We start from the raw sequence: 12,032 nt of genomic DNA on the forward strand, positions 1-12,032 counted from the left end.
GGTCATGGTGGGTGGACTCGTTGAAGCTGTAGGGCCAAATACGTCTTCCAGGTTGCTCATGGGTGTGACCAAACACTGCAGTTATGGAGTCGCTTTGAACGGCATCAGGTCTTGGCATCGGAGGGGAAGATCAATCGGCGGAAAGAACCTGTGATGGTTGAGTGGAAGCAGCGACGGGAACAAGCACCTTTGGGTGGCGTCTTCATTGTGGGAGGCCTATCAGGCGGCGTTGGGCCGCGTGTGTTGGAGTTTAAGAAATCTCATACAAGAAACCGACCAACCTGAAGTATGTGCTTTGACTAATATCTTTTTCTTAATATCCAGCTTTAGTCTATTGGATATTACTTTATGATAATCTTATGGAGCAATCGTCAGAAACATAGAGTCATAAACTCCTACCATAGGAATTTGTTGCTTCTAGTGGTTATGCATGTACACTAGATGCCTAATACGTATGCAATTGGAGGACTTAAATGTGCCAGGTAGATTTCATTAGTTCAAAGAAATTGTATATATCATGCTGAGAAATTCTGAGAGACTAGTATTGTACCATTAATTGTTGAGATCTTATTCTGTGCTGTTGCCTATCTAGTGACTAGTGAGCAAAGACTCTGGTGTTATTGCTGTTGTTATGAATCTTACTCTGTTCAATTAGTAGATATCTCACGATTACACATGGATATGAAAAAACTTCACCATTATCTCTCCATCTGGCATTTATTTATTTATTTTAAGCAAGATATATAATTTCAGTAGTGCCTTATATAACTGATGTGTTGGATCTAACACACTTTTTTCTGCAGCAATTTCTGAAAGATATACTTAAAGATCTGTGTGTCTCCAATAACAAAGGAACTAATCAAGGCACTTATGAACTGAAGCCAGAATACAAAAAAGCCGGGGATTAAGCAACCTTATGTTATGCTTATCAATTTGTTAACTCTCTTCAACCAAATATAGGTTACTCATTTCCGTTTATCCATTCATTTTGGAGTTACAAAATGGAGCCAGTGTGCTTCTTGTTTGTGCAATTTTTTTAAACATGAATTGCCTTTCAGTAAACTATCATAAGGTTTGAGATTTGAGTATATCCTAATAAATGTTTTCTTCCTCTTTTTTATGAATTATGTTCTACAATATACAATCTTAACTCTGGTATAGAATATGCGATTCTTTGTCCACTAAAGCAACATTTACATTCTTTAGTTACATTATTTAGGTAGAAACACAGATGAAATTCTATTGCATTATGTCCTGACTCTGAGACTTAGCATTGCAATCTTTTCGGTAAGGACTGTACTTACTTATACAAGTTTTGGGGTCTAATCTTAATTATGAAGCTGTGTTAAAACTTAAGAGACCATTTTATTCCAAGCAACTCTACTTTCTCAGAACTGGATTGCGTGGTTATCTTAATTAAAATATAGATGTAAATTTTCTTTTAAACATTATAATTTTTCACGAATCAGTGGGATGAAATATTTTCCAAAAACCATGTAACATGGTACACGATTAATTTATTTTTCAAAAAACAGAATACCTAATATGCCAGGTTATCGGTAACAAAACAACCAAGGAGAGCAAAAACTTGGATGCATGAGAAAGTTACTATTGATATGGGTATAACAAATACAACGAATCTTTTTATTCTATATGTTGGTTAAGTACATATGTGAGTCAATTATATTTATCAGAAGAAAGAAAAATTTTTATGATTCACAAATATCACTGTCCAACGGAAAATGCACATAAAAATGTTACATAACTACACAAAAATGTTGTAACTAATGTACCCCCTCCGAAAAGGTCACTTGTAATAGTTTCATATTGACTGAACCGATCCCAATTTACCAAAGCTGATGAATTATACATTTTCTACAGCATCTCTCTTTTGTGACTCTCCAGCAATGCGCGCAGCAACCAACCTCTCTTCCAATGCTCGGGCTCCTCTTTCTCTGCATCAACAGGATCAGTTAGAAGGGAATGTTTAAGAAGAACTATTACTAAACAAGGTAAATATACGAATGATTTAGTTGAAGAAACCAATAAAACTGACAAAAGTGAAAAATAACTGATGAGGACCTGCTCCTGTTTAATATGTGCTTACAGGTAACTCTCCTTTGTTGAAATGTAGTATAAGGCAATAGCGGTGATGAATACACAATGGCTATCGATCGGGTACATGAATGACTTCGTGTATTCTATACAATGGCTATCCATGGCATGGCAGGAACACTACAGCGTTACACATAAAAAGAGAAAAAGAGAAAACAAATCTGAGTCAGACTAAGCAAGTATAAATGATCCCATAAGTCTATTACTACCAGCATTCAGTACTACGGTTAACCGATACAACTGGGAATTCCATTGATAGAAATTCAAAAGGAAGAAAGTCCGAAAGAAGTTAAATGTTCACGAAAAGTGGGCAACGAAGTCTGGTTGAAAGCGCTGTGACGAGGAAAGTAAAGTTCACAAAGACAGAGACGGATAAACCAGCTACTGATGATCCTAGGCGAGTTCGAAAACCAAAAACATCGAAAGGGAATTTATCAACAAATTTATGGATTCTAATCAATTCAACACAACCAATGCTCGAACCACATAGAGCAAGAAGCAATACACCATTTTGGATACAACATAATGCAACAGAGCAAAAACAATGAAATTCATACCTACGATGAGGCCCCAACTAGAACAGCAGCAGCTTCCAGTCCGGCCTCCGACGGAGCGGTTGACGGTAATACGCAACCAACGCGGGATAAGACACGACACCGCAACTTCAATTGTAGAGGGTTTCCAGTATTGACCTTCCGCCACATCAACCATTCAGCGGCTTTATCCCTCTCATAGAAACCTAGGTCTTCGTTTCTGGGGATCACATCTTCCTCAATTGATCACCCTCCATGGATGCAGGCCAACATCGCTTCTCCTTTTTTTTCTTTCCCATTCACAGAGTAAAAAAAAAATTTCTTCTTTGGATACCCAGTTTTTGTTGATGCCCAAAGCCCACCTCAACAGATTCAGCACTAGTGTTTGCACACGAATGCCCATAGCTAACAGCTCAGCAACACTTAACGTCAACCATGAGACAAGCCCTGCAAAAAAAAAAGAGCGATGTGTCAATCTTATGTTCATTTACACAGAAAATCTATAAATCTGTATGAACTTGAATCTATACCGTAGAACGACCCTTTCACTAAATACACACCTGATAACGGTTTTCTATGCCACATTCACCATCTTTGAAAATTAGCCTATCAGTTAGTCTAAACGATTAAGAATCGAATCTCCTTCAAATACTATACTATTGAGACCACATCAAATCATTTACAAATCGATGATATATAAACAATAGTGTTAAACTTGAATTCTTTTCCACTTTTTCTTTCATCAAATCTTTTCTCGATCTCCTCTAATTACAAAATCGTCTTCGAGTTATCGACTGTCAATATTTATCTCGTCAAATAACACCAAGGTTTAAAGAAAAGGAGGACTTAACAATAACAATAAAACGTTTAGGGTTAAGTACGATTTTGATCCCTATAATTTTGGTCAAAAATCAAAATCGTCCCTATGATTTTTTTTTTTTTCATCTGAAATTGTTCCTAACGTTGAATTTAGATTTAAAATCATCCTCAGATAAAAATACCCTTATATTCATTTCTCTCTCTTCTCATCATAGTCTTCTACTTCTCAAAAGTTTTCTTCTTCTCTCCCCACTTCCTCCATCACCCTTCATATTTTTCATATCTCCTCTAACTCTAACAACAATAGCCACATATAACTATTGTCCTTTTGAAACTCAAACAAATTAATCAAGTAAATTAACACGACAACAAAGAGAAGACTCAATTCAACAAATTAATATCCTTCCTATTGTTGAATTGTTCTTCTCACTCTGACATCTCTGCAGCGTCAAGAGTTTTGGATCATTGATACCGCTATCCTAGCTCCCAGCGTCGTCGTTTTGGTGTTTTATCATCTTGTTAATTAGGGTCCTTCAAATTCCAATAACTGACGAGTAATTGCTGAGTTCGAAATACATCGGCATGTTCCTCTTTGTGCTATCGAGGAGCATAGGATCGCCTGAGGGCGACTAGAGGGCCTTCGGATCTGAAGCACGACGAATTGGAGGTTTGGCTTGTGGTTCCCGAAGCGAGAGGAGGGCGGATGAGGTTGCTGACGAGGACGCCGACGGTGCCGACGAGAACATTGCGAAGCCATGTGTCGGTGTAGATCTCGACCCTGTACACGAACTTCTCGTTCCATGTTGGGTTCAGTCTTCCCTTTCTCTCTCATTGCTCTCCTTCACGGCGCCAATGATAGTGGACACTGATGCTGCACCCTCCCTATTTATTTTCTCTTTTCTTTCCATGCTTCTCTCCCCCTATTTTATCTTTTTCCCTGGAGGTGTGTGCATATGTGAGAGAGTGAAAAGATGAGCGAGAGAGTGTAAGGTAATTTTTGTTCAAAAATTAAATAAAGAAATGACAATTTTAAAATTAAATTGAATCTAAAGAACGAATTTAAATAAAAGAATCTTAGGGATGAATTTGATTTTTAGATTAAACCATAGAAATTAAAATCGTAGTTAATTCAAATGTTTATTTTTTCGCAGTCGAGGCCTTGGATCAATGGCAGCATCATCTGCCTCGCTGGGAGCTGCACCCGGGTTGGAATCTTCAGTGAGGAATATAGAACCCATGTTAATAGTAGTGTATTCATGTAGTATGTGTGAGTGTGTTGTGTGTGTATGTATGCATAGGTGTAATGTCTAGGATTGGGGGTTGTCCAATCCACTTGACAAAAAAAAAAAAACGTTTATTTTCCGGTCAAAACTCTGCCGATGTGATTTTACTATCGCCCACTGTCCAAGGAGTTGATCGTGTTTTCATGGGGTAGAGAAGTCTCGGTTTGTGGTTGTATTTGAGGGATTGAAGTGTTACATTATCAGTTTATCATTATTATAACGTCGGGGTCATTATAAAATTGAGTTAATACTCAAAATCGTTCCTAAAAGATACTCTGATTTTTATTTTAGTCCTTGAAAGATAAAGTTAATCAAAATCGTCCCCAAAAGATACACGACTTGGTCACGTTAGTCCTTCCGTCAGTTGGACGATGACGTGTCACGTTAAGTGCCACGTGGCACATGATGACGTGGTGGGTGATGCCACGTGTCACGAGATGATTGGTTGACGTGTCAGATCAGTGACACATGGCACGTCACGTGTCAGGTCAGTGACACGTGGCCTGTCACGTGTCACTTAACATGTAAAAAAGTTAATTTTAATCAAAATAGTTTTTGAAAGTTCAGACATAAGTCATTTTCATCCCTAAAATTTTAAAAAATAATCAAATTAGTCCTTATATAATTTTTTTTAATTTTTTCTTGATAATATTAAATTTGAAATATTTTTTGATACTACTAATTTTAATAGAAATGTAATTGACAAACAAAAAAATTAGTAATGGTATCTTTTCTTCTCTCTCCTTTAAATCTTCTCAAAATCTCTCTTATTCTTTTCTATTCTAAAATCTTTTTCTTACATTATCACATTTTGCTAGAATATATATATATATATACTCAAAATTGAAATGTATATATTTATTAACCTAAACAAAGTTATATGCTCAAAATCAAAATTTATGTATTAAAAGAAAAATTATATAATCTATTTCAATCATATGAAACACACAAAATATTAAATATTTTTAACTATATGGAAGTACTAAAGAAAATATTAATCTGGTCATAATATATATTCGTTACCAGCGTTAATATCTTAGTTGTCAAATTATTTTGGTTTGAGTCAAATAGATCTATTAAGAAATCCAAATATTTTCTTTTTTTTTTTAAATATTTACAAGAAACAAATATAAAATAGCACAAACGAAATTATTAAACTAATTACGTGATTATCACATCTAAATTTATAAGTGATGTTATTCAAGGGTCGAAGGAGTGTCATTTTACTTTTTCTAAATAATGAATTTGAAAAGAAATTCAATTTTTCTTAGAAATTTCTAAATTTAATTAGTTTCAATTTATAATTGTGAAAGATTATATAATTTTTGTGTGTTTCATATGTTTGAGGTAGATTATATAATTTTTATTTTAATACATAAATTTTGATTTTGAGCATATAACTTTGTTTAGGTTAACAATACATACATAAATTTTGATTTTGAGTATATAACTTTGTTTAAGTTAACAATACATACATTTCAATTTTGAGTATATATATATTCTAGCAAAATGTGATAATGTAAGAAAAAGATTTTAGAATAGAAAAGAATAAGAGAGATTTTGAGAAGATTTAAAGGAGAAAGAAGAAAAGATACCATTACTAATTTTTTGTTTGTCAATTACATTTCTATTAAAATTAGTAGTATCAAAAAATAGGACAATTTACGCAAATAAAATAAATGAACAAAACCTTTACACAAATACAACATTGGCAATTTCCAGACGCAAATGCAACAAACGCAACTGTATATAATCCGCTACACCTTATAGCGGAACTCAATTGCACGTAATCCGCTACAGGCTATCGCGGATTACGTTGAGGGCTGCGTTACTCGTAAACCGCTACACCCTATAGCGGTTTATGCTCATATGGTGCGAGACTCATAATCCGCTACACCCTCTAGCGGATTATGAAGAGTGTGAAAAACCGGGTTGGCTTATGTTTAAAAAAATTACACTTTCTAAAACCGGGTTTGTTTTGCATAGATTAAAGGGCATTTTAAGCAATTTTAAGTCATTTTCTATGTAAAACAATTTAAAAAAATGACTTAAAAAATATTAGGAGTACTATAAAAGTTTGTAACATCTTAGTAATTTAGGTAAATATTGGTTATAACTATATATTTCTTAATTTTTAAATTATTATTAACTATGTAGAGTATTTCTTTAATGTCCTAAGTCATTAGAACATTACAAATTTTTATAGTACTTCTAACATCTTTTAAGTCATTTTTTAATTATTGATTTCTATCTATTTTTTTTTAAACAATTATACAATTTTTGTCTTTAAAAAAAGAATATTTCGACTTCTAACAAAATTATTTTAGGATTATACGAAATTCGTTTATTAGTAACAGATTGATTTTGTGGGATTTATTTTTATAATTTATGATGATTTTAAACCACCACAAATGGCACAAATTATTATTATTAATAACTTTATTTTTAAAAAGTTTCTTCTCTGGTATTTCGACCGTTAGAGAAAACTGACCGTTACATTCTTGCAACATTACACTTACACACTCCCTCTCCCTCCTTCTTCAGTAGCAAGCAGCAAAGCAAACACACGATCTCTCTGTTTTCATCTCATAATATCTACTTTAAAAATTATATCAAACTCAGCACCAATCGAACTCAACCAGAGACATAAACTTGGAGGAAAGAAAAACCCTCTTTCACCTCAATTCGAGGTTGTACTCAAATAATTGGACATGGCAGCGGCGGCGTCGGAGAAAACTGGAAGTAGTAACATCAGTGGTGGCGGCGGCTCCACGATGATCATGATCGATGAGACCTACGAGTTCTCGGCGCCGAGGTTCTTTGATTTCATCAATGGGGAAACCGAGGAGGACGAGCGCAGGGCTCAGCTATGGTTCGATACTGCACTCTCCTACGCACCTTCACGTAAGTTTCGTTCCTCTAATTTGTCGTTGGGTGAAAATTTGGGATTTTAGGGTTTAAGGTAATACACATAGGATCGAAGCAGGGCTTGTTTGCGTGAATGTTATGTTGAAGAATTGTGTGTTTTCAATGGGCTCGGATCTCTTATTTGATAGTTTCAACGTGAATTTTAGGGTTTATTGCGTAGGTTCTTTCTGGAAATATAGCAAGATTTTATTTTGGTCATTCTGCCAAGAAATTGTGGTAGTCACTGATTGATTGCTTTCTTTTGGATGGAGGGATTTGTTGAAATGAAAAAGAGAAGTTAGCTTTCCTTTATGATTGATACTAGTGATCCGGATAATTCGCTTTTTTGTGTCAAATTGTCTCGTTTGTCTTGCATCGTAGTGAGAATCCTTGCTGATATCTTATCAGTGGTTTCTCCTGTGGCTGCTATTCTGCAAATTCTTCAAGTAAATATTGGATAATTCGCCTAATAGGAATTTCAATTCTTTTTGCACCAATACCTTTTAGGTTGCGGGGGGTTATCCTCTTTAAACGTTACATATTGTTCTCTCTACAGAAAGGTTAAATGGATGGCTATCAGGATAAAAAGTTCAAACTATTGTTTAGTTTGTTTTCTAATTGGTGTTTATTATATGAAATCTTTACGTGATTGATCTTTACTTGGTTCTTCAAATTGTTGCAGCATTCATGCCAAAAATCAAGGTTGGTAGATCTATCACGGTAGATACCTTGTGTGATTTTAGTGAAGCTGACAAAATAGACACGGTACTCTTACTTCTACATTGATGATATAATGTTGTGCTTAAAATTTGATTGAATTATCATCACTGATCATATATTGTTTTACTAGACATCCGAAAATGTTGAGGAGACTTTTCAGGAAACAATTAAACAGCCACATACGGAAAGAAGTGAAGATGTTTGCAAAGGGATTTCATCACCTGGAGATGGGTCTGCTGAAGTAGGAAAAGATGCTTGCACTCCCAAACCAACATTGCAGAAAAGATTGACAACCACCACCTCCAAGAAGCAAGAGACGGCTAGAATGATAGGCACCAGTAAAAAACCACAGTTACAGTCATCATCCATGAAAACCAGCACTACTGGGACTCCCCATTTGGCCCAAGAGAATCAAGCTATTAAAAGGCAAAAATTGGAAGGAGGAAAGAGTAGACAGGTAAATTTTGCCGTTTTTCTTCCACATTTTCCCGTTTAATTTTTTTTTTATGTCTTATCTTGACTGTATCCTTTTTTCTTTCTTCTTCAAAACTTTCCAGATTCTGAATGTCAAACATCAGAATTTGCCTCATAAGTCTAAATTGGGTTTATTAACCACTAGCAATGCCAACATCTCTTCAAGTACTAGCAAGACTAACAAAGAAGACAGAAAGGTTTGTGATGGTCATTAATTTCATATATTAATAAAAGATCCATTTTGTTATAATTTTATATTTTACTGCTGAATCATTTTATATTGAACTATCTATGTCTGTATATGATAGGTTTATGTTCGTGAAACACCAAAAACAGCACCTGTACCATTTATATCAACAGCAGAAATACTTAAAAGATTTCAGTCCAGTACCAGAGACCTGTCATTGCCCAGTGCTCTTTCTAATGTAAGATATGGATCTGTTCTTTTCTCTCCTTTTTTTATCATATGGTGCATGTTAAAATACATCTTTGACTAATTAGTCGGGAAAATGTTGCTTCCATGACCAGACGAAACCGAAACTAACATTGACCAGACCAAAAGAACCTGAATTTGAGACAACTCAAAGGGTTCGCCCAACTAGGGTGAAGAGTAGTGCTGAACTTGAGGAAGAATTGATGGCTAAAATGCCAAAGTTTAAGGCTCGTCCACTGAATAAGAAGGTACATTTTCATTCTTCTCTTTGGGACTGTACGTGAATGTTATCTTTTATGCCTAGATTGATAAAATTTATTTATTTACTTTTTTTTTTATCCATTATAGATTTTGCAGACTTCAAGTTTGCCTCCAATACCAAGAAGTACACCCCATCCTCCAGAGTTTAAGGTAAACCACATCAAAATATGTTTATCAGAAATGCTTAATGTGATGTATTAGTACTAACAATTATTTATTTATTATTTTCTTTAGGAGTTTCATTTGGAAACAATGGCCAGGGCCCATCAGAATGTAGATTCAGCATCAGTCGCTTCAACAGAGCTATCTCAGAAGGTAATTTAGAGCAACAGGAATTATATTATCCATTTTGGATATGTTGGCTTATTTATTCACTTCGATTCATTAGGTCATGTCTTTTCCTTCTTTGACACAGGATAATTCATGGAAGCCTCATCATCTTACAGAACCTAAAACACCTGTACTTCAAACATCACTGAGGGCCCGCCCACCCAAGGTGAAGAGCTCCATGGAATTAGAGCAAGAGGAGCTTGAGAAAGCCCCCAAATTCAAGGCAAGGCCGCTAAATAAGAAGGTAATGGTCCAACTTTGATGTTACCTATGTAAGAATCTTGTTCTATCCTTCAGGAATTTTATGTAACCAAAATGGTTTCTTGTCAGATTTTTGAAAGTAAAGGGGACATTGGCATATTCTGCAATGCAAAGAAGAATGTTACCGAGCCTCAAGAATTTAACTTCGCAACAAATGAGAGGATCCCACCACCTGCTGCTGTGGCAGATTTGTTTGACAAGGTATTAGAGTTAAATTGTAAAATTTTGCTCCTAGATATTTATTATCAGTTAAGAGATTCATTTGCTTTGTGGTTTGCAGCTGTCTTTGAAGTCATCTGAATCTGCACGGAGCCATAATCCTCTTCCAAGAAACACAACTCCAAATCCATTTCATCTCCGGACCGAGGTTCATTACTTCACCTTTCATGGAAGATTAATATAGCATGGTGTGAATAGTCTAGTTTTGCTAGTACCAACATTCTTAATCATGTTTTAGGAAAGAGGCACTGAAAAAGAAAAGAGATTGTTGGTAGAACTTCTAACAAAACAGTGGGAGGAGGAAAGAGCGAGGGTTCCCAAGGCTAATCCATATCCTTATACCACTGACTACCCTGTGGTAAGAAGTTTGTCAATTTCGGCGCCCCATTAATGTTTACTAATTGATAGTGTATATATAAAATTGTTGGTGTCTTTGCAGATTCCGCCAAAACCAGAACCCAAGCAATGCACAAAACCAGAACCATTCCAACTGGAGAGCCTAGTGAGACATGAGGAAGAAATGCAGAAGGAAATGGAAGAAAGACTAAGAACGGAGAAAGAAGAGGCCGAGATGAGAACATTCAAGGCACAGCCAATCTTAAATGAGTGAGTAACAATTCAGAGTTTTATTCTTCCTGACGTGTATGAAGACATACAATGTTTAATAGTCTTTGTGGATATTATTGCAAGCAGGGACCCAATCCCAGTTCCAGAAAAGGTTCGGAAACCCCTTACACAAGTTCAACAGTTTAATTTACACGTGGAACATCGTGCTGTGGATCGAGCACAATTTGATGAAAGGGTAAAAAATCTCACTTGAAAATAATAATTGCCTGAATTTTTTTTGTTGTATGTTGTTATTGGTACTAATATAGCTTCTTTTTTTGGCAGATTAAGGAGAAAGAAATGATGTACAAACGATACAGAGAAGAAAGTGAAGCAGCAAGAATGGTATAAATATTTTGTGAACTTTGGTACATTGTCATAATTATCTTGGTGTTGTTAACATTTTGATAGTGATAAATTTGTGATAAATTTGTGAACAACCCAGATAGAGGAAGAGAAGGCTCTGAAACAGTTGAGAAGGACAATGGTTCCTCATGCTAGACCTATTCCTAAATTTGATCATCCATTTTGTCCCCAAAAGTATATCCCTGAACTGTGTCGGTTATTTATTGAAAAATATTTTCTTATAATAAAATATAACTAACACTCGCTGTTGCATATTAGGTCTACCAAAGACACAACAAAACCTAAGTCACCAAATTTGCGGGTACTCCATAGAAAGGAGAGGAGGAAGGTATTCAATGGAACTGTAGTTTCAAGTCCTGCCTCCAACATGAGATGATGATGACTACATCAACTTTGTATAAGTATTGTAATTTGTTCAAGATTTCTTGAATGACACACACTTTTCTGTATGTTCTGTAGTTGTTTTTGTTGTCAAATTCTTAGTTCCTTGTAAATTTTTCCAATCTTAATTTTTATCACAATAAAAACTCTATTATTAACAAGTGTTTAATCTAATGAGATAAATTGGCAAACATGTTAGTCATAATTTATTAAAATCGATGTGCTCACCAAATCTTTTATTTCAAGTCTGAATCGTGTGGTCTTGGCCTACTTTTTCAACAGCATACAAAGAGGTGATTTTCAAATGATCCTGAAATTTTACGA

General features: G+C 35.1%; 1 protein-coding gene and 1 long non-coding RNA gene across 3 annotated transcripts; both read left to right on the top strand.

Moving 5' to 3' along the window:
• On the top strand, window positions 244–1,120 carry LOC110270029. Its single transcript, XR_002358997.1, has 2 exons — window positions 244–286; window positions 804–1,120. It is a non-coding gene; the product is annotated as an uncharacterized LOC110270029 (long non-coding RNA).
• LOC107629843 (protein TPX2) lies at window positions 7,272–11,760 on the top strand. Of its 2 annotated transcripts, XM_016332761.2 has the most exons (17): window positions 7,272–7,654; window positions 8,340–8,422; window positions 8,508–8,834; window positions 8,935–9,048; window positions 9,160–9,276; window positions 9,380–9,532; window positions 9,633–9,695; window positions 9,780–9,860; window positions 9,961–10,119; window positions 10,206–10,337; window positions 10,417–10,503; window positions 10,594–10,713; window positions 10,795–10,961; window positions 11,049–11,157; window positions 11,247–11,306; window positions 11,407–11,501; window positions 11,586–11,760. In XM_016332761.2, exons 1-17 carry the CDS (start codon window positions 7,462–7,464, stop codon window positions 11,701–11,703), a joined length of 2,178 nt encoding a protein of 725 aa, XP_016188247.1. In that variant the 5' UTR covers window positions 7,272–7,461; the 3' UTR covers window positions 11,704–11,760. The 2 variants fall into 2 exon arrangements, with proteins under 2 accessions (XP_016188247.1, XP_020974065.1); XM_021118406.1 differs by lacking the exon at window positions 8,340–8,422.

The sequence above is a fragment of the Arachis ipaensis genome, chromosome B03 (genome assembly GCF_000816755.2).
Source record: "Arachis ipaensis cultivar K30076 chromosome B03, Araip1.1, whole genome shotgun sequence".
In the NCBI taxonomy this organism is placed as follows: domain Eukaryota; kingdom Viridiplantae; phylum Streptophyta; class Magnoliopsida; order Fabales; family Fabaceae; genus Arachis; species Arachis ipaensis.

Coding starts and splice junctions, on each gene's coding strand:
- LOC107629843 (XM_016332761.2), top strand. CDS start 7,462: ATGGCAGCGGCGGCGTCGGAGAAAACTGGAAGTAGTAACATCAGTGGT. Junction 9,049..9,159: donor CTAACAAAGAAGACAGAAAG/GTTTGTGATGGT, acceptor TGTATATGATAG/GTTTATGTTCGTGAAACACC. Junction 11,502..11,585: donor CATCCATTTTGTCCCCAAAA/GTATATCCCTGA, acceptor GTTGCATATTAG/GTCTACCAAAGACACAACAA.